The following is a 24919-nucleotide window of genomic DNA, read 5'->3' as shown; positions in this document are numbered from 1 at the left end:
CATTACCAGTTACCAGGCTTTGGCAGCAGCATATTCTCTTTGAAAATTGAAATCAGGCTGTCTTTCGACTGGGGAATGTAGCCTTAACTAGCCAATGGCAGGCATCTTCTTGTTCACAGCACAAAACCTCGAACGCAAATGATGCATGCCCTCCTAAATCCCAAGTTAGTTAGCCTTTCCGCTTCCGGCCGTAATTAATCACAGATTTATTTTTATTTTTTTTTGGGATTTACAGAGAGTCAACGCAAATCCCTGGGCTACAGCTGGGGAATGGAAGCATATGATGCTGATCGATCTTTGACACTGGTAAGAAAATGTATATATTATCCAATCGATTCAACGTTATTAATTAGCTTCTGTCAGTCTTAACAGCTAGCTAACGGTGCAAGTTTTGAGAGAAATATATGGACTCATACATCATTTTCTGTCACTAGTATGTCATACAATGCAAACTATTTAAGTAGTGCATTTTTTTTTCCTTCTTTTTGGATAACTTATACTTTTTTTTTTATTTGAATTATCAATGACAAATTAAGAGTCAACGCGTTGGGGACCCATAGCGTATGTCGTTTAGTCAACCTACAAATTATCCGGGACTGCAGCTGAGCTTTAGTCCATTGTCATCTTCCTATTTATCTAGATCGACAGTACTAGTGTTTAAATCTACAAAATATTTGGGGGGCCAAGAATTTTAGCAGCACTTGATTGCACCAAAACAGATGATGAATTCTCATTTGTCCGTTGTACTTAATGCATAGCCAGACGAGGCATGGATCAGTAGGCTCGAGTTGACTTGGAAGGGGAGAATAACTTAAGGTCAAGAGAAGCCTTGTCGGTACATCCGATCCGGGTCACAGACGCTGGACTTTAGTGAGACCAGAGATCACATTATTCTCCGTTTTAGTAATTATAATAATCAACAATGTTGTGTGTTGTTTATTGCGTAGTAATACGTGCACTTCCGAAAACAACTCTGCCCTGGTTTTGAGAAATGTAAAAGATTGGAAGCCGGTTGAGTTGAGGTGCAGAAACGTCTAGGAGCGAGTGGGGATGGGAATTTTATTGCAAGACGGCCTATTGGGATTTCTTCCAATTGGAGATTAACGACCAAAAACTATTATGCCAATTGAAAAAGGGATGCAAATTGCAACTTCTGAATCTAAGACTTGATTTGATGTTCCATCAATTTGCCATGCTTATCTAAAAGACTTTGTGATGACAGATAAAAGTGCTTTTCAAAGATTGGAATTGCGCATCAGCATTTGGAAATCTAGCTTTTGACTTTGCGTTAATGCGAACTGCAAAGCGGCCTTCGATTTCAACTCTGAATTAATGTAAGTCACAACATCGACAACCACTGATCCGTTTTCAACGAGCGTTAAAGTATGCCAGTGACTTTGGCAGGCAGAGCATTTTGTATCCTTGCATCAGTAATCACTGATCAATCTGTCGTTGTGATTTTATGTGAAGTTGGTTCAAGATCCTTTTTTTTTTTTGGCCCTTTTGCCCCCTGCAAAAATGCAACAAAAATTTGTTACTACGAAGTGTGTAGGAGGAAAATCTGCAGCCTCTATAGCAGAAAATAGACCTAGGATCGATGCCCAGTTGAGATTGGTTAGCGTGGTTCCTGACCTTTACCGAAGTACATTAGTTTGTTGGCGTGACAATGGGAGAACAGGGGAAATGGAATACACAGACACAACGAGAGGTGCCCGTTAGAGTTCAAATGGATGGATGAACCTCAATTGTCGGCCAAGGGGGACAAGGAATAAAGTGAAGATCTCTTGTTCAAATCCTCAGTTTAGTTTTCTACTGCTGATCAATAGTTACCGAAGAGTGCCCTGATGATGTCCGTTGACTCGGTCGAGATAGTAGAGCTAATGTCATACGTTCCTGTCAATTCGGGTTAGAAACTTTTGTCGAATATTTGTTCGTCGCACAAGACTTGTCTAATGCGTCTTAAACATTCTTTTAGTAAAAAATGACAATCCTAACCTGACAAGGTGGTATCCACTTAAAATGTCAAATTTACTCCATCCCGCAATCACACGTACAAAAAGAGGAAAAAGAAATGTAGGACTAATTTCCAATAAGCGAGTGATTGGTTGTTTGTGGTGCAGATTTGACATGGACAGTATCCAAAGTTTCTTTTAGATTTTTCATGCTCATCTTTTACATGGAGAATGGTTTCCTTGATTTTGAGACACTATGTTCTTATGATATTTCATCGCCTACAGTTATGGTCCTATAGAAGCCAAAAAAGGGAACCCTCCCATTATGCCGGCTGTAATGACACCAGGGGGACGCTGGATCTCTGTACTGTCCTATTTAGGAATCGCATTATCTTTATTGGTCAGCCAGTTACTTCTCAGGTGGCTCAACAAGTTATATCACAGCTCGTGACTCTGGCCACTATTGATGAAGATACTGATATTTTGGTGATGTTATATTACCTATCAACCATAAAGTTAAAATTTTAGTAGAGTGACATGAATAATTGATAACCAGTATTGCATTTTCTGCATGTCAGATGTATCTGAACTGCCCAGGAGGGAGCACCTACTCTGTCTTGGCAATCTACGATTGCATGTCCTGGGTAGGCATAACTACTCTTTCAAAGTTCTGTCAGTGATTTTATACTTGGATTGATATTGCATGCCTTTTCTCCTCTGTAAAGCTCATATTATGCTTGAATTTTCGATGTTTTTTTAAGAGTTTGTAATTAGAAGATTTGCAGTTGGTTTAATGTCTTCACTCATTGCTTTTACAAGCGTAGCTTCTCTTTTGGCAATTGTTTTGTCTCTGATAAAGCCTAAGGTCGGTACAGTATGTTTTGGAGTTGCTGCAAGCCAAGGTGCGCTGCTGCTTGCTGGTGGAGAAAAGGGCATGCGGTATGCGATGCCAAATGCACGTATTATGATACATCAACCGCAAAGTGGATGCGGGGTACAATGCCATTCTTTATTTCAATTTTTTCTGCTTTTGGAGTAAATGTCATCATTGATGGACCTTAAAAAAGAGAGAGAATGAGGAACAAATTTAATAATAGCTTATAAAGTGCAATGGTGTGTGCACCAACTTTCTGTTACTCTTGGGTTTCCCTTATTCAACTTCATTTCCTAGAAGGAAAGGACAGGATGGTACAGAATGATGATAAATAGGTTATTTTATCTTTGGCAGATCTTTATTTCGACACAAAGAAACCACCGTTTTGCTAGCTTCTTTTGACATAAAGAAACCATTTTTTATGCTTGGCAAGATTGATTAACTGTCCGTCACAAATGGTTTTATTTCTTCTTGCAGGGACATGTGGAGGATGTAAGGCGCCAAGTGAATGAAGCAGTTCAATCTCGTCATGTCAGTTTTCTTTCCTAATCAGCTTCTTTACTTTGATGTTCTCCACTAATTATTTCAGTTTATGATTGGCTCTTCCGGCTTCTTTGCTGGAATTTGGTATACCAACATGTTGTTAAAACAGAAACCAACAACCAATTTGTTGTTTCTTTGTATAGAACATCTCTCCTCTGATGTCAATGAAACTTTGATTGCTTAGGCTGGGTTTCTGTTAGTATGATATTTATCTGTGATCCCAGACTTGTTATAATTTCTTTTAGTACTTCTACTACCTGTCAACTTATAGTTCTTCACTCCTTAAATTGTTATGTAATGCAGAATATTGACAGAATGTACGCTAGTTTTACTGGCCAACCTCTTGAGAAAGTGCAACAGTACACTGAAAGGGATCGTTTCTTATCTGTCTCTGAGGTAATGCTGCTAGCTTTGTCCTCTCCTTTTAGTTTATATTACACAAATTATTAAAAGACTTTGTCCATTAAGTGGAATTAGTTTGAGAACATCGGCTTTTTTTACTGTAGCTGCCACATTTGTTAGCAAAAGTAGCATTTCTTCATGGCTATCTTAATTGCAGGCTATGGAGTTTGGTCTAATTGATGGGGTTTTAGAAACAGAATACTAAAACGTAGACGTGATACGTGAAGCTATAGCATGTTTTCCAAACAGTGACTTGCGCTAGTAAAAACGGCAGAGCATAGCGGGGCTTGATGTTGCACAAGCAAAGTGGCAGCACGGCATGGCATTGGACATGTGCCATTTAGCAGGTGCCAGGCAATGCTTGTTTTGCAACCTTCTTGGAACATCTTGTTGACTGAGACATTAAATTGCAAACTCTCCCCAGCAAAATTTATTGAAATTCCTTGCTTTTTTACAACACACTTTGCATATTGTATCGCTTATGTAATTGGAAGTCGTGGAATGAGTCTCTGTTGTTGTGATACCAGTAGAACCTTAGTGAATCATTTAACCTGGACGTGTTATGCGTAAGAATAGAACCTGGCGAAGGTGTAAAATGAAACATCTTTGCTTATTGGTACGGCCGGTGCTTCTCTTCAAGTTGCTCTGCCGTGTTTGTACTAGAATTAAGTCATAAGTCAAAAGTGACGTGGTTTCTTGCATTCAATTCCCTCTTAATTTCTTGCACTAAGCAAATTCAGCACTGTGCGTGGTGGCGGGCAGAAGAAATTTGTGGTTTTACGTTCGTGATGCTGCAGCTGTCAAGTACATCTCTTACATTTAGAGTCAATTGTTCTTTCCCAGGCACATAGAAATTGCGATGGTAGATAAGAAGCATGATAAACAATTGAAGCCTTTTTTTCCTCTTATTATTCCTTTCAACTAATGCCACCAACTATATATGTCCCAACCCCATAGGACCAAGACATCTCCCAACCCCCTACTCCTAAGAGGAAAAAAAGAGCAAATGGAGTACAAACATTTTCCATCACGTGATGAGTTTACAACGGGATGAGTTTACGAAAAGGTCAATCAATTGGGCATACAAGCCAATAGATACCTTTTAACTTTGATCCTACAATCAAAGAAGAACATTCTCAATAAAATGCAAACCATACTAGCAGCGTCTGTCAGGTCCATCTTCCGAACTCTGCTCGTCCCACAAGATGACGTCACTGCGGATGAAATTGCTTATGAACCTGGGAAGAATTGAAATCAAGCACAATGAAATTCAGGTTATATCGTGTTCCCGAGACGCCACCTAATCATAAGATATCCCGAATTCTACTCCCAAACCCTCCCTTTTCTCTCTTCCCCTCTTACTCGGACCAAACAATAAATTCAGGTTATACCGAGGCTCACTTGCGTTTCCCATGTTTATTATTCAAAATATGCCCACAAACCAATAAAAAAGCATTCTTTCAAGTTTTGACATAAAAGGAAAAAAGAAAGCTAATAAAAAGTGAGGTTTAAGACACCAAGAAGTGCAGATCCCAAAGTCGTTTATTGGAATACAGAAATTATTAACTTAGACCGCACATTGCTCGACATGATAAAACCAACCACAGCCTCCACCTATCAATGAAGAGCAACAACTCACCATTTTTCATTAGATTAAACTCGCCAAATAAGGTAAAAAGATGGAAATGGAGATGAATAACATGATAGTTTTCCTTGATCCCAAAAGGAGGGGGATGGAAACTTGTTTCAAACTTTTGACCACATGAAGGCACAGCGACCAGAGCATCAGTTGTTTCTGAGAATAGATTAACGGAATTAATTACTTCCTTCTGTATTTAAAAGTCTTCTATTTTATCCTACTTAGGACTCTTGTTTTTGTTTATTTTTTTGCATGCGTTATGATGGAAGGTCATTTGGGAGATCAAGAGAAAGAACCTTACCATAATTTTGATGCACCATAGTGTACTTGAAAATGGCTTTAACAAGGGAACCATAACTCATAGACTTCAATGGCCCCATATGTCTGCAACATACAGCAAACAAGAAATAATTCAAGCGAACCATTCTGATGCAAGAACTGAAATTGGCATTTGACACACTCAAATAGTCAATATTTATAGCAAAACAAACGCGATTTACAAAAGTCGCATTAAAACGTTTTGTGCCAGTATCAGGAAAAAATAGCGCGCACTCTCTCTCTCTCTCTCTCGGGAGGGGGAAGAAGCAGGATAGATCAATTATTATAGGGATTCTACCTGAAATCCGAATTTCAATGATACCAATGCCTAAGATATTTCAAAAAGCAGGCAAAGCAATGAACTAAAACCACAGTGACCGGGCCAGAATAGCACAATAGTCTATTTACACAATTTCAAGCAGAAACAGATGCAACTGTGGTGGGACTATTACAAAGTAATCCACTGAAGCATATCCGAGAAAAGTTCTTGGCACCTTAAGAATTGACAAAAACAGCAGCAATGAGGAATTTACTCCTATAAAAATAACATCGTAGCACTTTACTAATTTACTTACACTATTTCAGTGTACCGAAGTCTCCATGCTGGAAACCCAAGATGGCATCTTGTGGGTCCATAAATTAGTAGCAGATCAGGATCAGCTCCTCCAGAACCTGTTAAGACAATACTAACAAGAATAATATAAACTTGCACAGACAATGCTAGAAAAATATCTGCTAAATGTTCGGAAAATCTGGGAAGCCAAAAAGAGGCAAGACAGGATACCAATGGCTCCTAAAGCTTCAGCCATTTGAGGCTCTGTAAAATCTGACTTTTCCTTAGTACCATTTGCATAGTGCTTTACAAAGAGATAATTAGCTGCTTTGGCAACTGCTTCTTTTCCATCCTCAAATGAAACAAACTCCAAAGTCAGATTTCTGCGGGTAACAAGCCGACCATTAACAGCAGCCTCCTGCAAGAAATCACAATCCAAGTCTATTATGCACCATCTTTCTTTCAAGTTTATCAAAATTCAACTAGAGCTTTGCATCAAACCTATGACATTGGCTATATCAACACTTTTTCCCCCACTAAAGCCATACTTGGAAAGGGGTTACTTAGCTATTCCATTTAAATAATCATATCCTGTTGCTTCCTTTCATGTTTCCTAACACCTTTATTATCCTTCAGTCCACCATTACAAAGTTAATATTTCACTCTTCAATCCAAATAATTGGACTGGCTACAGAGACCATGTATCTTGAAAAAATATTACCACTCAGGCAATAAGCAGGAGAAAGGGCTTTGACACATCTCTTGGGCTCAACAACTCGGCAAATCAAAACTTCATTTACATTTTCACCATAATAACACACTGAACCAGCAGATTCCAAACATAAGATATTAAGTCATGCATACAAACCGCCCCTAATGTCTTTTACACAAAATAGATATGTAAAATTGATTACTTCATTAAAATATGCATCACAACGGAATATTGAACTGACAAGGTTGACATATGACATATACTGTCATGAATACTTGTAGAAAAGGATCTAGCTAATTGTGGATGAAGATCATGATACCTCAGACAAGTTTGCACTGCTGAATCTTTGCATGATAGGTTCCTTGTTCTTTTTCAACACACCTGCAACAGGAAAATGCTATCACACCTGTCAGGTGAAACTTACCAAAGGAAATGTTGAGTAAATTCTAAAGCATTTTCACTTTCTGGATATCCCTTTTACCTTCTGGATCATAAAGGCAGACACTTTTCACACCAATATCTGCAACCCACTGCAATAACTCCAAAACTTTTGAAAGTTCTTGAGCTTCTTCACTGTCTATTACCATTGCCAAATAACGAACCTTGCTGATATCAAGGGCTTCATATTTCGTCAATATATCACTAGCAATGAGAAAGCTCTCAAAAGACTGCACTACTCCCAGCAGAAAGTACCATATGGTGACGGCAAAATGCAGAATGAGCCAAAGTGCACGAAGACCCAGATTTCCACTCTAAACATAAATAGTAAAGTCAAATGAATATCCACAGAATAATGATCATCCGAGGACACGGAAAAAGTATCGTACACCAATCAGCCCAAACAACAACATGAATCGATATTGTTAGTTATTGAAATAAGGAAATATCAAGCATTTACCAATCATAAGGCCAAGTAATCTCCAATTTGAGATTGACTAAGATTGAAAAATGCTTGAATTTGATTAACAGCACAGCAAAATAAATTACCCTTTTTCCTGGATAAACTTTAAATTCTACTTTTTAGAATGTTCTGACTGGGAATCATCTAATATTGTTTATAAGGAAAGCTATCCCTTGGTCAAGGTCACAATCATCACCACGTAAAGAAAGCCAAACCCAGCATCACAAATGTGGCCTATTGCGTAAAATGACTGAAGCAGATTAAGAAGTAGCTATAGTCCCAGAACAGATTCAGTGATGACACCTATAAAGAGAAAATAGCCCAAACTAATGACATGAGACAAGTGGAAGATCCAGGAGCTTATCTCGTAGTCCATTATATAGGTAAAACAAGCTCTTGCACAGAAGTCATTTTGAGGAGAAAAAGTGATTCCAAAAAGTTAATCGAGTGAAGGCGAGTGTTCCACCATGTTTAGCTCTTATAAATATGGTAGTGGCGTCCAATGGTTCAAATGGTTAGCAAGTTCTTACTTTGTGCATTTAAACCATGAACACAAAGAGGCATAAGCCCAGAAAAAAAAAAAAAAAAACCAAGATCTGGAGACATATTTGAATGGAAATTTTCCAATAGAAGAAAATTTTTATCCATGTTACAACTCAACCCAACTAAATGCCCCTAAGAAGCACTTGAAAATAAAACCAACAATAGAAATTTGGGAAAAAAGGAAGAGTAAAATTCTTGAACCTCAATCACTCACCCGGGAAGCCCATTTAAGAAGCTCCTGTGTTTCATTTCCATAATTCAAAATCCTGTGAACAATGAAAAAGGCAGACAAAAATGATTTTTTAGACCAATAATGACATAAAAAACCAATCTTCCAGCACTCATTAGTTGAAATCTAACGCACTAACAAGTAGAAAATATAAAAAATAAATAACAAAGAATGCATGATAAAAGAAAAAAGAGAAGAGAAGAGAAATTCTGACACTGATTGAATCTGATGAAGCACCATAATCACATTCAAAAGATCCAAGTGTAGAATCTTAGGTGAGAAAGCAAACTTAAGCTTAGAATGGCTGCCAGATAAGAAATTCCGGACTGAAACCATGGTCGACATGTTGACGAAAACAAAAAAGGAATCCAGATGATAAAATTGAAGAGTCTGTCCGAATAAGCAGCGGTACAGAACAGGGGAGGACGTCAGAGTAAGGTCAGTCACCACAAGAAAAAGAGGGAAAAATCAGGGAGAGCGTAAAAATAAGTGCAAACTGCAAGGTGGGGGACGATAAGGGCAAGATATACGTGGGGTTGGGCCCCTTGGCCTTTACCTGCAGCTGTCATTGCGATTGCATGCCTTACTGATGATTCCTATATTTCTCATTCCCATACCCACAAGTAACAAGTTCTCGTACATACAGTCACACACACCAACAAACACGCAGTTCTCGGACATCCCCATCCCCCCACGGTCCCCATTCCATACCTCTTGGAATTTATTTTATAGAACATTATCATCTTTTTCTTTTTTTTTTTCCTGAATTTAGAGGCAACCATAGAACCCCTATGCGAACTAGTAACTTTCTTTTCGTAGATGTTTTGGCCTGGATCTCGAGTACGTGTTTCTGTGGTGACCGTAAAAAATCATGTGCTTGATTAGGAAGCCTGGCACGCGTTCATTTTTCGCCTTCGTTGCGGAAATTTGATTCGTTTAATTGCAGAGGCAGAGGTAGAGGTAGTACTAGCACTCTTTCTTTCTGAGTACAATTTGCGTCACGAGGAACCTCAGTTCTCACCCAAGACGCGTTTTTCACGAGACTCGAAAGTACCAGAATTTAAATCAACCTAGAAAAGATGGCCCATGTTGATCATCGTGTTATGCGTGGGCACGACAATTTGAATTACTATTTTTAAAAAAACTTTATAAAAAAAATATAGTTTAATATGCAAGTTAAAAGAATGATTAAAAAATATAAAAATTTCTAGCTTTTTGACATTTAACATTTTTTTTTAAATGAAGGCCCGTCATTAAATTGTACCTATGACATTTTGGTGACAGACAGCTAGGCTATGCTACGGTGTAGTATCATAAACAATGAAAAATTGGGAAAGCGTCACTTGTACGCTCCCCCGCTCGCTGTGTCATCTGGTGTAAAGGAACTTTGTTGACATAACTCGCATAAGGTGTCGAGTCGAATAACTCGCGCATTTGGGCAAAACTCAAGTAAAAAACTTTTAACATTCTCTGCACCTGCTATTTCACATTAGTTTGATCCACGACTATCAGTAGTTCTTTGGGGATTAAGTTTATCTGCAAAAAGTCTGAGGTTGTGTTTGGATTATATTTTTCATGAAAAAATTACTGTAGCGATTTGATGTATGTGAGGGAAAAAGGTAATAGGGAAATGTAATCACGGAAAACGACGTAATTTTCCGACGAAAAATCGCAATCCAAGCAAGGCCTGAGTTTCTCAGAATTGAGAAAGACTATCAGTAGTTCTCTTTCCTTCTTTTTGATTCTCCGATTAAGGTCCCTTCTGGTAGTGGAAAACTCCGATGGAAACTGAAGTTGAACGAGAATAAATGCATCGCTTCACCTTTGTAGACCCGAGATTTACAGGCTGCTTTTACTTCAAGGGAAGAGTCCAACTTCCATCCCACCACCCCCCAAAAAACACCATTACGAGTTTCTTAGGCCATCGGGAGAGAGGTCCTGTGCCCATCAGTTCTGGTTCTTTCTTGCTCCAATCTTGCTCAATCCAACAAACCAACCGATTAATCTTGAATTTTCTCCATAAAAACCCTTAGTTTAGTAATTGTGAGGTGATTAGTGAAGTGATTTGGAAGACTAAGGTGCTAAGTTGTCTCCTTTCTTTGGTTGATAAGGTGAGTAGCTAAGGAACCTCTCTTTTCTATCTAATGATGTTTAATTAGTGGCTTGTGGTAGTCTAAGAGGTGATTTTGTAGGCTATTTCATTATTTTGGTTGAGATTGGTGAATTTTTCTATTTATTCATGATTTTTCTGTTTTTATATGTTTAATATCGTGTGGCCATGGATGATGGTTGGGAATGGTTTAGAATGAAACTAGAGTGCGTAAATTGTGGCTATTTGCGGAAAATTTCCGCTTTGAAAGGAAATTTCGGAATTAGGGTTTCAATTAACCCCATTCTGCCCGGTATTGTTTCTCCTAGTTAGAGGCCGAATTAGCCTTGGGTTAAAACATGAAAGTTGTAGAGAATGATATTTTATAGTTGCCTGTAAAATTTCAACCCAATCGGAGTAACGTAGCACGTGAAAAGACTGAAATACCCCTGCTGCCCTGTTTCTGTCCGAAGCTGATTATGTTTCTGTCCGAAACTGATAATTAGCTTCTGTAATTGGTTAGTTTGACCGGAAATACTACTGATTTGGTTGTCGATGTTTTCTTAAGAATTATATATTTGTATCTTAGTTTTCAGATGGCTTTGGAATCACTTGAATTGGAGTCGTATGTGCTGAGATATAATCGAACGAATCAGGACTGCCACAGTAAACTTCGAATTGAAAAATCTGGGATTGTTTTGGTAAATTTGACCTAGATACATTGTAAACTGGACTGAGTGGCCTTCTTCAACATTGTAACCCTTTCTTTTAGTTTCGAAACGGTGTATATTACACATCCATCCGATAGTCGTAGCGCCGGTTGGATCCAATACACTAAACGATATCAAAACTGTTTTTGGGTTTTAGGGTTTAACTTTCATTTCCGGTCATTTTCCTAGCTAAATTTTGTACTCGAATGACTTTGAGCCTATTGAACGGCTGTTGTGATGAATTTATATTGCGTATGACTTTGGGATTGATTGTGGAAAATAATGAAGTCATAAGTGGCTGGAAAAATGGGTAAATACAGAGAGCATGCTGCCCAAAATTTTAGGGCTACACGATTGGGTAAAAACGAAGCCCTAATTGTATTTTGTTTAGTATGAGTACCTCGGATCACACTTTATGTTAATTTGTTCAAGACTTCAATGTAAATATATGTATAAGTGTTTAACCTTGTCGATTAAATGTATTCCGTTGAGACTGTGATTTTATGGTTTGGTAGGCATGTTCTCACCTTAGTAGTTTCCGATTGTTCATTTTCTTTGGGTCCTATCTCGCGTACTATGCTGGATTTGTGTGAATCGAGTCCGTGGTCCTGGCAAGAGTTGGGCAGGCGGTCCGCCGAACCCTTTGATTTGCCTTAGAGTGAGGTGGGGCTGTCACAGGTGGTATCAGAGCCACTTCGCGTGGCCTCTGCGCGGAGTGAGATTGGGCCAAGTGGTGTTATGGTCCTACTTTCGTGAATGCGTCGAAAGGTATAAGTGCTCTTTTGAACATAAGTTATGAACTGTGCATGTCATAAGTGTAAAGATCTTTATCATAGGACTTGGGGAAGTTAGGTATGTATGTCAGGTAAGAATCTTTAATATGGATGATTTACACTTGGGACCGGCCTGCTCGAGTTGTGAATTATCTTAGATGGGATTCTTGCGCCCGAATACGAAAGAGATGAGAGTTTAGGTTAGAAAGGACTTAGACGAACTAGAAACGCAATTCTATGAAATTTCGTGTGGTTTGTTCGAGTGTGGTTAAGCGTGATCAACTTTCATTAAGATATAAATGGTGTTGTTCTCGTAAATTATGGACGGAACCCTAGAGGGGGAAAAGCTTTTCGTTAGTTTTTTTTGTACTCGTGACCTAGTCTGTCTATAGTACTTTTGGATGACCCCGTTACTTTCATGGATCTCTCATATTTGTATCTAATTGACTGCTACTGTGTGACTGGTTCGGTACAGTTGTGTGTATATATATGCTTTTGATCTGTGAGTACCTCTTGTTATTTGCTTATGCCTATAATTATCTTTAATATTATCTTTGCACCTCGACCTTAGATTGACTTAGATCAATGAAGGGCACTTGTAGTGTACGAGGCCGCGGGCGTGGAATTAGGCAACCCACTTCTGAAAGGGGCACTGGGGAAACTTCGCCTGGACCTAATCCTGAACCTAGGGTTGATCCTAACGTCCAAATAGCTGCTGCTATGCAGCAAATGACTGATTTGCTAGCTCAAGTGGTGCACCAACAGGGTCACAACCCTAACCCCAACCCTGGGAACCCTGGTAACCACGTGGAAAGCGAGGACTGGGCCCTCGAGAGATTCCAGAAGTTTGTCCCACCAAAGTTTATTGGAGGACCCGATCCAGATGTAGTCGAAAGGTGGCTAGAGAAAATGGTTGGATGATCTACTATACAGTTGGAGTTCTAGTTTTAACTTGTGTAATAGTTGAAACTGCAATTGTACTTGTACTTATGTGAGAATTGATGACCTTTGTTTTATTCGGGTAATTAGTATTTCTTGTATCTCTTGAGGTTCTAGTTTGTAGTGCAAATGAATTTGTGGAACATTTGATGTATATTTGAGATTTATATTGGAATTTATTTAAGAACTGAAGTGAACGATTGAGTTCCGGCGAAAGTTGGGCAGGCGGTTCGCTGAACCCTTTGGTTCGCCTTAGGGGGAGGTGGGGCTGTCACAAGTTTCATGAAATTTCCCACAGGAACACCTTTGAAACCATCATCATTTTTTTTTACTCATCAATATCCTGTATTCAACTGGAAGTACACTTGCTTCCATGTGTTTCATGGGGAATTTTCTGCTTTCCTTGTAACTTTGTAACGCAGACCGGTAGGATGCATCTACCTTCAGTGCTTGTTAACAAGGAAAAACCTTGGTAGTCCATCTTAATATAATAGCTCTTCCTATCCAATTGGAAAAAGCTTAGAACTTTTAGTGTTTGCAGGAGACTTGCAAAGAACCAGAACTGATGGGCACAGGACCTCTCTCCCGATGGCCTAGGAAACTCGTAATGGTGTTTTTGGGGGGGGGGGGGGTGGTGGGATGGAAGTTGGACTCTTCCCTTAAAGTAAAAGCAGCCTGTAAATCTCGGGTCTACAAAGGTAAAGCGATGCATTTATTTTCGTTCAACTTCAGTTTCCATCGGAGTTTTCCACTACCAGAAGGGATCTTAATCGGAGAATCAAAAAGAAGGAAAGAGAACTACTGATAATCTTTTTCAATTCTGAGAAACTCAGGCCTTGCTTGGATTGCGATTTTTCGTCGGAAAATTACGTCGTTTTCCGTGATCACATTTCCCTATTACCTTTTTCCCTTACATACATCAAATCGTTACAGTAATTTTTTCATGAAAAATCATGAAAAATATAATCCAAACACAACCTCAGACTTTTTGCAGATAAACTTAATCCCCAAAAAACTACTGATAGTCGTGGATCAAACTAATGTGAAATAGCAGGTGCAGAGAATGTTAAAAGTTTTTTACTTGAGTTTTGCCCAAATGCGCGAGTTATTCGACTCGACACCTTATGCGAATTATATCAACAAAGTTCCTTTACACCAGACGACACAGCGAGCGGGGGAGCGTACAAGTGACGCTTTCCCAATTTTCCATTGTTTATGATACTACACCGTAGCATAGCCTAGCTGTCTGTCACCAAAATGTCATTGGTACAATTTAATGACGGGCCTTCATTTAAAAAAAAATGTTAAATGTCAAAAAGCTAGAAATTTTTATATTTTTTAATCATTCTTTTAACTTGCATATTAAACTATATTTTTTTTATAAAGTTTTTTTAAAAATAGTAATCCAAATTGTCGTGCCCACGCATAACACGATCAACATGGGCCATCTTTTCTAGGTTGATTTAAATTCTGGTACTTTCGAGTCTCGTGAAAAACGCGTCTTGGGTGAGAACTGAGGCTCCTCATGACGCAAATTGTACTCAGAAAGAAAGAGTGCTAGTACTACCTCTACCTCTGCCTCTGCAATTAAACGAATCAAATTTCCGCAACGAAGGCGAAAAATGAACGCGTGCCAGGCTTCCTAATCAAGCACATGATTTTCCACGGTCACCACAGAAACACGTACTCGAGGCCCAGGCCAAAACATCTACGAAAAGAAAGTTACTGGTTCGCATAAGGGTTCTATGGTTGCCTCTAAATTCAGGAAAAAAAAAAGAAAAAGATGATAATGTTCTATAAAATAAATTCCAAGAGGTATGGAATGGGGACCGTGGGGGGATGGGGATGTCCGAGAGCTGCGTGTTTGTTGGTGTGTGTGACTGTATGTACGAGAACTTGTTACTTGTGAGTATGGGAATGGGAAGTACAGGAATCATCAGTAAGGCATGCAATCGCAATGACAGCTGCAGGTAAAGGCCAAGGGGCCCAACCCCACGTATATCTTGCCCTTATCGTCCCCCACCGTGCAGTATGCACTTATTTTTACACTCTCCCTGATTTTTCCCTCTTTTTCTTGTGGTGACTGACCTTACTCTGACGTCCTCCCCTGTTCTGTACCGCTGCTTATTCGGACACTCTTCAATTTTATCATCTGGGTTCCTTTTTTGTTTTCGTCAACATGTCAACCATGGTTTCAGTCCGGAATTTCTTATCTGGCAGCCATTCTAAGCTTAAGTTTGCTTTCTCACCTAAGATTCTACACTTGGATCTTTTGAATGTGATTATGGTGCTTCATCAGATTCAATCAGTGTCAGAATTTCTCTTCTCTTCTCTTTTTCTTTTATCATGCATTCTTTGTTATTTATTTTTTATATTTTCTACTTGTTAGTGCGTTAGATTTCAACTAATGAGTGCTGGAAGATTGGTTTTTGATGTCATTATTGGTCTAAAAAATCATTTTTGTCTGCCTTTTTCATTGTTCACAGGATTTTGAATTATGGAAATGAAACACAGGATAGAACTTTACTCTTCCTTTTTTCCCAAATCCCTATTGTTGGTTTTATTTTCAAGTGCTTCTTAGGAGCATTTAGTTGGGTTGAGTTGTAACATGGATGGAAATTTTCCAAATTTTCTTCTATTGGAAAATTTCCATTCAAATATGTCTCCAGATCTTGGTTTTTTTTTTTTTTTCTGGGCTTATGCCTCTTTGTGTTCATGGTTTAAATGCACAAAGTAAGAACTTGCTAACCATTTGAACCATTGGACGCCACTACCATATTTATAAGAGCTAAACATGGTGGAACACTCGCCTTCACTCGATTAACTTTTTGGAATCACTTTTTCTCCTCAAAATGACTTCTGTGCAAGAGCTTGTTTTACCTATATAATGGACTACGAGATAAGCTCCTGGATCTTCCACTTGTCTCATGTCATTAGTTTGGGCTATTTTCTCTTTATAGGTGTCATCACTGAATCTGTTCTGGGACTATAGCTACTTCTTAATCTGCTTCAATCATTTTACGCAATAGGCCACATTTGTGATGCTGGGTTTGGCTTTCTTTACGTGGTGATGATTGTGACCTTGACCAAGGGATAGCTTTCCTTATAAACAATATTAGATGATTCCCAGTCAGAACATTCTAAAAAGTAGAATTTAAAGTTTATCCAGGAAAAAGGGTAATTTATTTTGCTGTGCTGTTAATCAAATTCAAGCATTTTTCAATCTTAGTCAATCTCAAATTGGAGATTACTTGGCCTTATGATTGGTAAATGCTTGATATTTCCTTACTTCAATAACTAACAATATCGATTCATGTTATTATACCAAAGGTCACAAGAAATTAACTAGAGAAGTAGCCTGTGTTCTGATGCAATACCATATGACTACTTTTGACAAACAACTTCAAGGACTACACAACCATGTGCATCAGCGTAAGCAGCAATAGAACTAAGATGGGGAAAACAATTTGTTAATAAGTTGAAGGACAGATATGCAACTTTTTTTCCCAAAGCGATAATGGTGCTGTATAATCAGAAGCGACCCACAAGTTTGACAAAGTTGTTAACATTGAGTATGGAGGTGATAAATCACATTCTTAATATTTTATTCCACTAAGCTGAAAGGAACAAAAGTATTGGTGCTTCTAAGGATGCACTTGTTTCTTTTGTCAGGGGGAAACCAGCTAAAATCAGTTATATCAACTACAGAATTGTGATAAAAAAGAAAACCATATTCCTGACATTAAGAAGATAGCCGAGTTCAATATAGGGACATAATATAACTGCAATGATGCATGCCACTACCCAGAGAAACTATAGTGCTGAACTATTTTAACAATCGAAAGGCAAACATGTGAAGTGATAAATGATAAGATCAAAGTTCATAATAAAAGAAACCTGAAGAAGGCCCTGACTCGTGCATGGCGCATATGAGAGTGAAATAACTATCCACTCGCGAACAATTTTCTGGTATAAAGAACGGACAGTAGCAACCCAAGCAGGGTCGTGAACGGCAGCTGATGGCGGATCATTGTGGATAGAAAAAAGTAGGGAATCCAAACAAGAAGAATTCCACAAAATCTGTAACAAGTACCAAAGGTTCAAGTAATCTCAGAATCTGAAGAAAAAATCATGCAATGCTGAACATTTTATTCAATCTATATCACCAAAAACTTTAACCTGCGGAAACTTATCTCTGAGTTGATTCAATAAAGTTACTGAAATATCACGAATATGCTCGTCCCTCTGAGACAAATTTTTTATAAGAAAACATGCATGGATGGAAAGGGCAGATTCTCTACTCTCAGCATCATGACCAGTCTCAGAAGCCCGTTCATCCTGCATCCAGAAGCAAGGAACAGATATTTCTGACGTTCAGTCTGTCATGTAAATGCAGAAAAGTTTCTTCCAACTTTCTTTCTTTTTAGGATATATCCGTTGGGGTGGGCAGGGATAGGTGCAGGTGGCAGAGACCAAGTTCCCAAGTTTTATTTTTAAAATTCCAGTAAAAACTTAGACAGAAGTGCTGAAAAGGTAAAACCTTCATACTAAGATAGATATAGCTGCATAAGTACACAATGGCATAGAAAAAATGGGAAAAAAAATTCCGAGAGGATTGTCGACCCCTTTGAATACTCAACAAAACAGGAAATAACAAAATACACAAGCCCCTTGCTAAAACTTGCTTCCTCTTCCCTTGCTCTTATCTTCCCATAATGGTCCAGAACTACCAATCTCTCAACCCTGAACATAGACTCGTTTGAGCAAACCATATTTCACCAGAAAAAGTTAATACAACTTACCAAACTTATAAACTATCAAAAAAATTAAGATACGAGAATTACTACCACACTAAATGAATGCAAACTCATATATAGCTTCATTTATAAATATATTAGTTTGAATATTAAAAAATTGAACAAACTAATATATACAAAGAAATAAATGGTGGACAAGACCCATATAGGTGGTGAAAGAGAGCATACCAGCCAAAGTATTGCTGTTTCAAAGGCCCGGTGAACAATTGCTGTCAAGCACTGAGAGACAGCTGGCATGAGATTTGGACTTTTCAAATACTCAAAGACACAGCTGAAGGCACTTCGAGAAGCCGTTGAATTAGGGCTACCATTGAGCATGCCACCATTACTACTGAATCTGATTATCTCTAGAAACGCTACAGCTAAAAGATAAGTTGCCTTGACACCTGTAGAACTCAGAGCAGAAAGAATCAGAAGAGCATACAAAAGAGGATATAATGCCATTAACTTTTCTCAATACTGATTGGCAAATAACATGGGATAGTGATGCTAATAGTACCACTGAATTTCATCAAACCTGAGATTGTGCCCATTCCCGAAACCTCCACGCGCCTGCCTAAAGCAGCTGAAAGAGCAGATCTTTGGCTTACAGCAGCTTTTTCATTGCCACTACCTCGCCGGCTACCCGGGTTATGAAGAGCATTAAGTTCCAACTCATCTTCAAGCCATTTTACAGAGCTAACAACCTGGATAGGAAAAAAAATCGTTGACCCTTTTTCAAACATAAAACATTGAAAATGACGAAAGATGAAAGATCAACCCAAAAAGTGTAAAAGAAGGGTCTTTCAAGAGCTACTCAAAATAATATACTGAAAGATCTTAAGAATCACCTCTTAATGCAGTAACTTTTTATTTATAAGCTAAAATTTGAAACTAACTTTAAGCATGATTTTGTGTTGAAATATTTTATTGTTGAAAATAAACCAGAGTAAATCAGTTCCATTGTCAAGTTCAAGAGTAACATAACATGTAGTTGACATCCTAGATGTTTCTACAAGAGACAATTAGTGGTCTATTAACTATATTCTATTAAATCTTAGAAAAACTATGACTTTCAGAAGACGTATCTTAACTCAAGAACAGTGGTGAATAATGACATAAGGCACCCTCCATTTGTTTAATTGCATTATCCACTCATGCTCTGTTCTTCTATCACCTCCTTTCTCCAATCCAGCTGTTTCTTTTGAATGCAAAGAGCCTCATTTTAATGATCAGATCAAGCCTAAAACCCTATATTCTGAATACCAAAAGAGCCCCTAGAATATACTTCAAGAATAATTTGTAGGAGGGCATTGCCCTACACTTGATGAATTGAATTATAGCTGCACGGGTCTTATAAACAATAAACACAAATGAAGAACCATCTAATATGATATCAAGACCATCATGCTTAAAGCTTAAGCAAAATGGATGTAAACGTGTTCACTAGGTAGTCTGAACCGACATCATGCCAACCCAGTAAAAAAAGAAATTCCCGGTAAACAGCCCTGGCTTAAAGGTTACATAATGGCACAAATAGAAGACACCTTTACACTGACAAGAAATTGCACGCATTTAACACAACAAACATCCTCAAATGTTCATACATCCAAAAATTTTGACAAAACAACAATAAGCAACAGGCAGATATATTGAACTAATAACTGAGCTGTGCTCAGCCAAAATCCAAAGAGTTCTAGCTATGTTTGTGATATGATACAGGATGTGATGGAAATCAAATGAGGTAAGATGTGTGTGTGCGTGTGTGTATAAAGAAAATATGAACTTACTAGGGGTGGAGTCCCTTGAGAGATGCGCTGAACTGCAGAAGCCCACTGAGCATTCCACATGTACGGTCCACCAACAGCCTGGACTGCAATTACACCCATGCTACCTACACTATTTAGAGAAGTGGACACTGACTTTGTCGTCACCTGACCTTTTTGTATTGGAGGAGCTAGCCCAAAAAGAGCTATATAGAACCACAAATTGCGAAATAATTTTAAGAGTGAAGGTTCCACATCTATAGTAGGATCAAAATCCGAGCATATTTCAGCCACAGCAGGGAGTAGAGGACCGAGAAAATCTGCTCCACTCCTGCAAATGTGAAGCATTAGTGATCATACAATATCCAAACACATTTTATCAAACAATACTATTTTGGATCTAATATCAGAATGTCTCACCTTCCACTTTTGGATTCAGCAGCTAAGCCTACATCTGAACACAAAGATAGCAGACGATGACGAAAATCTGACCTCAATTTGGTATCAGTTAGGCCACCAGCAATCACAAGAAATCCTGCAGGAAGAGTCTAGAATGTGATTGAACCAGTGAGCATAGCATTTAAGATGACAAAATATCATAGCAAAAAAGATACATGGACAAGTTCTCACATCCAAAGGGAACAGCGTACCTCAACACGTTCTATCGTGGCTTCTGGTGCCACAGTTTTACTTTCAGCAGAGCCAACAGCAGAGAGTTTACTTAAGTAGCTTCGGATCAATAGAACAACAGCTTCACGATAAGATTTCTCAAAACCTAAACTCGCCAGGCGAGAAACAGCATCAAGAAGCTGCAGTAACTCAACAAAAACAGGTTGAGAGATGATGCTGTAGGTTCAATATTAGCAGTAGCTAGCAAACTAGTAATGCTAGTCATGTAGTATCTAAAAGACCCGACATGATCGCTAATAAACCCTATACCTGGAGTCTCAGTAGGCCTGGGGCCGAGGCATCTCCCTCTTCTAAACTTTCAATAAATAGTGGTAATATCAAGTCAACCACTTCAGGCTTGTTAACAGAAACATTTAAATCCGCAAGCAAGCGAATCATGTTAAGTTGCCCAGCAGAAGCTGCCTGCTTATCTTTTGCATCATGCGATTGCTGAAGCTACAACAATTAAAGGACAAACCACATAATCTATCAAAAACATATCACTCTGGTAAAGGAGCAAATGAATTGGGCCTTTATAACCATAAACCACTTTTCAAGGCCAACGTGAAAATCAGGCGAGGAAGAATGACTAATGCCTATACAGTCTCCTGATTATAGTACTACCAGCAGAATACAACAATTGTAGTTTGAGTACACTTTCAAATATGAAAACATGACCTTGAATTGCCAAGATTACCCAGCTCCCTTCCTACTGTTTTTATCATCCTGACAAGCACATGTTACACTTCTTATAGCTGCCAATGCTTTAACAGCATGCACCAGTAAAAGGTCAAACAAAAAACGCTATAAATGAAACTGTCCTATGTGCTCACCTAAAGGGCAACCAGCACACAGAGCTGCCATGGATTAAGAGCCCAGAAGGGCTAGTTTCACAAAAATATCTCTTGATACTATGCATGCACCAACCTCATCTGCAGATCTGTCATGATTAACAAATGGGTTCTCTACAACAGCATTTGTACCAATAACTCTCTGGATCTCCACGACTTCAACTTTAAAGATAAAACTGATCCCAAAAGGCAAGTACGGAATATCAAAAGGTAAATGAGAAAATGGTCTTCCGCATCATTCGATTTTTAGAGGAAAACGAGCAAGACGATGTTTACCAAAAGTTGCTGCTGAGTGCACCAGAGAAGAATTCTATTGAGTTGAATTAAAAAGTTATCAAGAACCTAGGCAATAATGGTGGGGAACAATGATGAGGACAGCATAGAAGAAAAAACATCCTTGCTGTGGCAAGAGCCTAGAAGGGAAGAAATGGGAAAGAGAAAGCTTTTCTTTTGTTGAGAACCTTTAAATGAAAAGAGACAAAGAGAACAGGGATAAAATGGAAGAATAAAATGGGCAAAAGGTTTTCTCTCAAAAGATGGAGAGAAAATGAAAGAAAGTTGACAATTCCCTTGTAAAATTTTTCTGAAAACCAACTTTAATCATCAAATGCTCACGAACAAAAAATTAACGTATTATCAATCCAAAATCATTTTCCCTTCCCTTCTTCTCTTTCATAACTTTATGTTTACGTTTCTGTTCGCTTCTTTCCGTTTCTCTCCAAACTCCCAAACTAAGCCCACGTATCAGAAAATGACGAATTTAGGCTCCCATCTCATAGCTCATGCATGAAGAGAAAAATGTAAAGACACACACTAAACGGATAGTTGACTAGTGGACAAACATGCATATGCTTTTGCAACTTCAAGAATGCAAATTCATGTCCAATATGTACATGATAGCAACTTAAACAGTTTGCAATTCAAAATGTCAATGAGTTGCATATCAACCTACCTCTTCTTCATAATCTTTACGTTCACGAAAGCTAGTAGCTAATCCCATTATAAAAGTATCCACAGGCGGCCGTTCCTTGATCCATCCATATTCAATTATTTCACAAGTTGCTTTCAAGACACTCTGAAACATTGCACCCTGGCTGCTGCCCCAAGTGTCAGCCTGTTTGAAAAAATGAAAGTGCACCAACATTTCAGTAAGTGACGCATTCAAGGCACTAGAACTTAGACCATCACAACTCAAATAAATGGTAAACCTGAATACAAGTAGTCAGCACTAGGGGCTTGAAACGAATAAGCAAAACTCGCAACAGCTGGCCACCACGTGCAACAGCAGCTTGGGAAATTCCACCGAGTAAAGAGCCAAATAGCTCCTCGCAAATCCTCAACTTCCGCCACACTGAAAATAAACATGCCTCAGCAGCCTCTATCAACAATGCAAGAGTTCCATGCAAGAACCTCTTTGATGACTTTCCGTCAAGGTCAACAGATGCAAGAATCTTAATCTGTAACTTAGCCACTGCTTGGTAAACAGATAGCTTGGTACTGACTCTTGCTTTCAATAAATGCCCTTGTTCAGACCAGTCACGCTTTCTTATCTGCCCAGAGAAGAGACAAGATAACCGGCTCAACTTTCTTTCACTAGTACTGCCCTTTTCCTTCTAAAAATCAATTTGTGGCCTAGTAACGAGTTACAAAAACTAAAAGATGAATAATTCAGAAATCCTACCTTTAAAAATGCTAACATTGATTGGAGTTGTTCCTTTGTGACAAGTCTCACTTGTTCCAAAAGCTTGGAATCAACCGTGGCCTTATCCAATATATGCCTTATCAATTTAAAAGCAATTTCCTGTTTTTCAAGGTTCTCCAAGGACTCTTGCTCAAAAGATATAAGAATTCCCTTGCCTCCACCGCCATCATTTAGCCCTGTGCTTACGTTCAAGATATCCACATTGCTCTTCCAGCCAGCGCTGCCCCCATTGGTCACAATTCCCTTTGATGACGACGCATCATCAGCAACGCTGCCAGATGATCCGGAGGCATTACTCACCTCATTCCCTGGACTTGCCCTCTCATTAGAGTGATATGGAAAATGGTTCAAACTCAAGGGTGAACTCTGACTTGAAGCAGCCTCGGAAGAAATAAGCTCCCTCGGTGAATTGGGAACCATGATTTCAAGCCGTTCAAGAAGACACGAAACTAACCTGTTAGCATCAGACGAAAGAATGGGCGGGAAATTCAAGGCCAAGGCGTTCAAGAAAACCCTGGAAATCCCCAAATCCCCAGAGACATTGCCTGTGGCAGAGATCACAATTTCTCCAGTGAAGCCAGCAATGTCAGTTGCAAAATCAGAGGCTGACTCCGCAGCTCTACACATATAAGCAAAGTAGTCGTTAAAGAAGGAGGCAATCGCGTCATTGCCAAATGATTGGGGCCAGAAAGAAGGGGTGAAAGAGGATGGAATTGCGCGATAGAAGGCAAGGAGGAGGGATTTAGGCCGTTGATCGTCGTAATTTGGGCATTTGGAGAGGAAACGAGCCACTGCCAGGACGGCATTGAGCTGAGATCTCGAAACCCTAGGAGATCCGGTAAGGAGAGCCTCCGCCGAAGGACACCGGCCGCATATCCAGACCAACTTGTCAGCGAATTGCTCGGGTTTTTCAGCAATTAAGTCACACAGCTCGATCAACGATTCCATTTCCGCAAATTTAAGACCAGAAGGCACTAACAAATCAACGTGTAAATTAGCTCATTCCCGCATTGCAAAATTGAATTCTTCTGCGCCATGATCGCCATCTGAATTATGTTCAAAGATTTTGGTGAAATCACTCTTAGTTGAATAAATAGCAAAACTACACACAATTGAAGAGAAAATTCGAGCTGTCCGCGAAATTGCATCAGAGAAACTAGATCACATATGAGAGGAAAAATGCGGACTGCAAGGGTCAAAGGTGAGAGAATTGACAAAAGTAACACGAGTAAATAAATATCCACGTAAAAAGCATTTTAAAAAAAAATAATGCTGTCGGATAATTGCAGAAAAAAGATGTGAAATTAGGGTTTACAGCGGCTGTAGTTGAAGGGACGACCGGAGGTGGTACTGGGTCGTGAAGATCTATGCGGCGTCGTAACGTCGCTGTTGTTCCTGCAACCTTTGTTGTTTCTGCAACGTCTCGCGCCCTCTCTATCTCTCTCGCTCTTTTCCTTTTTTTTTTTTAATATTTTCCCACCTTTCTAAATTCTAATGTTCGGTCTCGAATGCCTTTTTTTCGCTCCACCTCCTCCTTTTTTTTTTTTTCCCCACTAGTACTTTTCGCCCTTTTTTTTTGGTAATTTTCTGCCCTTTTTTTTAACAAACTCGAAGGCCGCCTTGGGTAATATAACTGATGATTAAGGGGCCCAACCCGGTTTCTATGGTGCTCGATGGAATCATATGAATCACCACGGGTACAGGAAAAAAGCCCACTTTCATGATTGATTGAAATTTGAACTAGTGTTTCATAATACATACAAAAGATACAGTTACAAACATTGATAAAACATGGTATAACGAATTTTTATTTAATACTTTAATGAGTTGTGGTGAAAAGAAAATAAAAATAAAATTTTTACAACTTTCATATATGTAAAGACACAAAAAAATTCATCGTTATTGTGCCATTTGGAAGACGAGTCTCTCGCTATGAGAGCAATTTTCTCTCTATCCTA

At 38.8% G+C, this 24919-nt stretch overlaps 2 protein-coding genes across 7 annotated transcripts; one reads left to right on the top strand and one right to left on the bottom strand.

Moving 5' to 3' along the window:
- The first annotated feature begins 2118 nt into the window (after positions 1–2118).
- Positions 2119–4472, top strand: LOC113731656 (ATP-dependent Clp protease proteolytic subunit 6, chloroplastic-like). Of its 2 annotated transcripts, none has more exons than XM_072079652.1 (6): positions 2119–2438; positions 2531–2596; positions 2812–2946; positions 3304–3357; positions 3673–3765; positions 4046–4472. In XM_072079652.1, the coding sequence occupies exons 1-6, from the start codon at positions 2184–2186 to the stop codon at positions 4163–4165; spliced, it is 723 nt and encodes a 240-aa protein (XP_071935753.1). In that variant the 5' UTR covers positions 2119–2183; the 3' UTR covers positions 4166–4472. The 2 variants fall into 2 exon arrangements, with proteins under 2 accessions (XP_071935753.1, XP_071935754.1); XM_072079653.1 differs by having other exon boundaries at positions 2127–2438; positions 3929–4472.
- A 147-nt stretch (positions 4473–4619) lies between these two features.
- Positions 4620–24517, bottom strand: LOC113731653 (phosphatidylinositol 4-kinase alpha 1). Of its 5 annotated transcripts, XM_027257029.2 has the most exons (19): positions 24277–24507; positions 22941–24007; positions 22468–22809; positions 22212–22373; positions 20679–20864; positions 20390–20548; positions 20160–20287; positions 19764–20070; positions 18512–18680; positions 18163–18380; positions 17357–17515; positions 17075–17257; positions 7475–7745; positions 7313–7374; positions 6513–6699; positions 6304–6400; positions 5712–5794; positions 5411–5566; positions 4620–5009 (listed from the first exon to the last, which is right to left on the bottom strand). In XM_027257029.2, the coding sequence occupies exons 2-19, from the start codon at positions 23907–23909 to the stop codon at positions 5002–5004; spliced, it is 3846 nt and encodes a 1281-aa protein (XP_027112830.2). In that variant the 5' UTR covers positions 23910–24007; positions 24277–24507; the 3' UTR covers positions 4620–5001. The 5 variants fall into 5 exon arrangements, with proteins under 5 accessions (XP_027112830.2, XP_027112831.2, XP_071935751.1 ...); XM_027257030.2 differs by lacking the exon at positions 5411–5566 and having other exon boundaries at positions 24277–24503; XM_072079650.1 differs by lacking the exons at positions 7313–7374; positions 7475–7745 and having other exon boundaries at positions 24277–24512.
- Between the last annotated feature and the right edge of the window lie 402 nt (positions 24518–24919).

The sequence above is a fragment of the Coffea arabica genome, chromosome 2e (genome assembly GCF_036785885.1).
Source record: "Coffea arabica cultivar ET-39 chromosome 2e, Coffea Arabica ET-39 HiFi, whole genome shotgun sequence".
NCBI classification, from domain to species: domain Eukaryota; kingdom Viridiplantae; phylum Streptophyta; class Magnoliopsida; order Gentianales; family Rubiaceae; genus Coffea; species Coffea arabica.
Note: the sequence above shows the minus strand (reverse complement) of the source record. Positions and strands in the feature narration are given on the sequence as shown.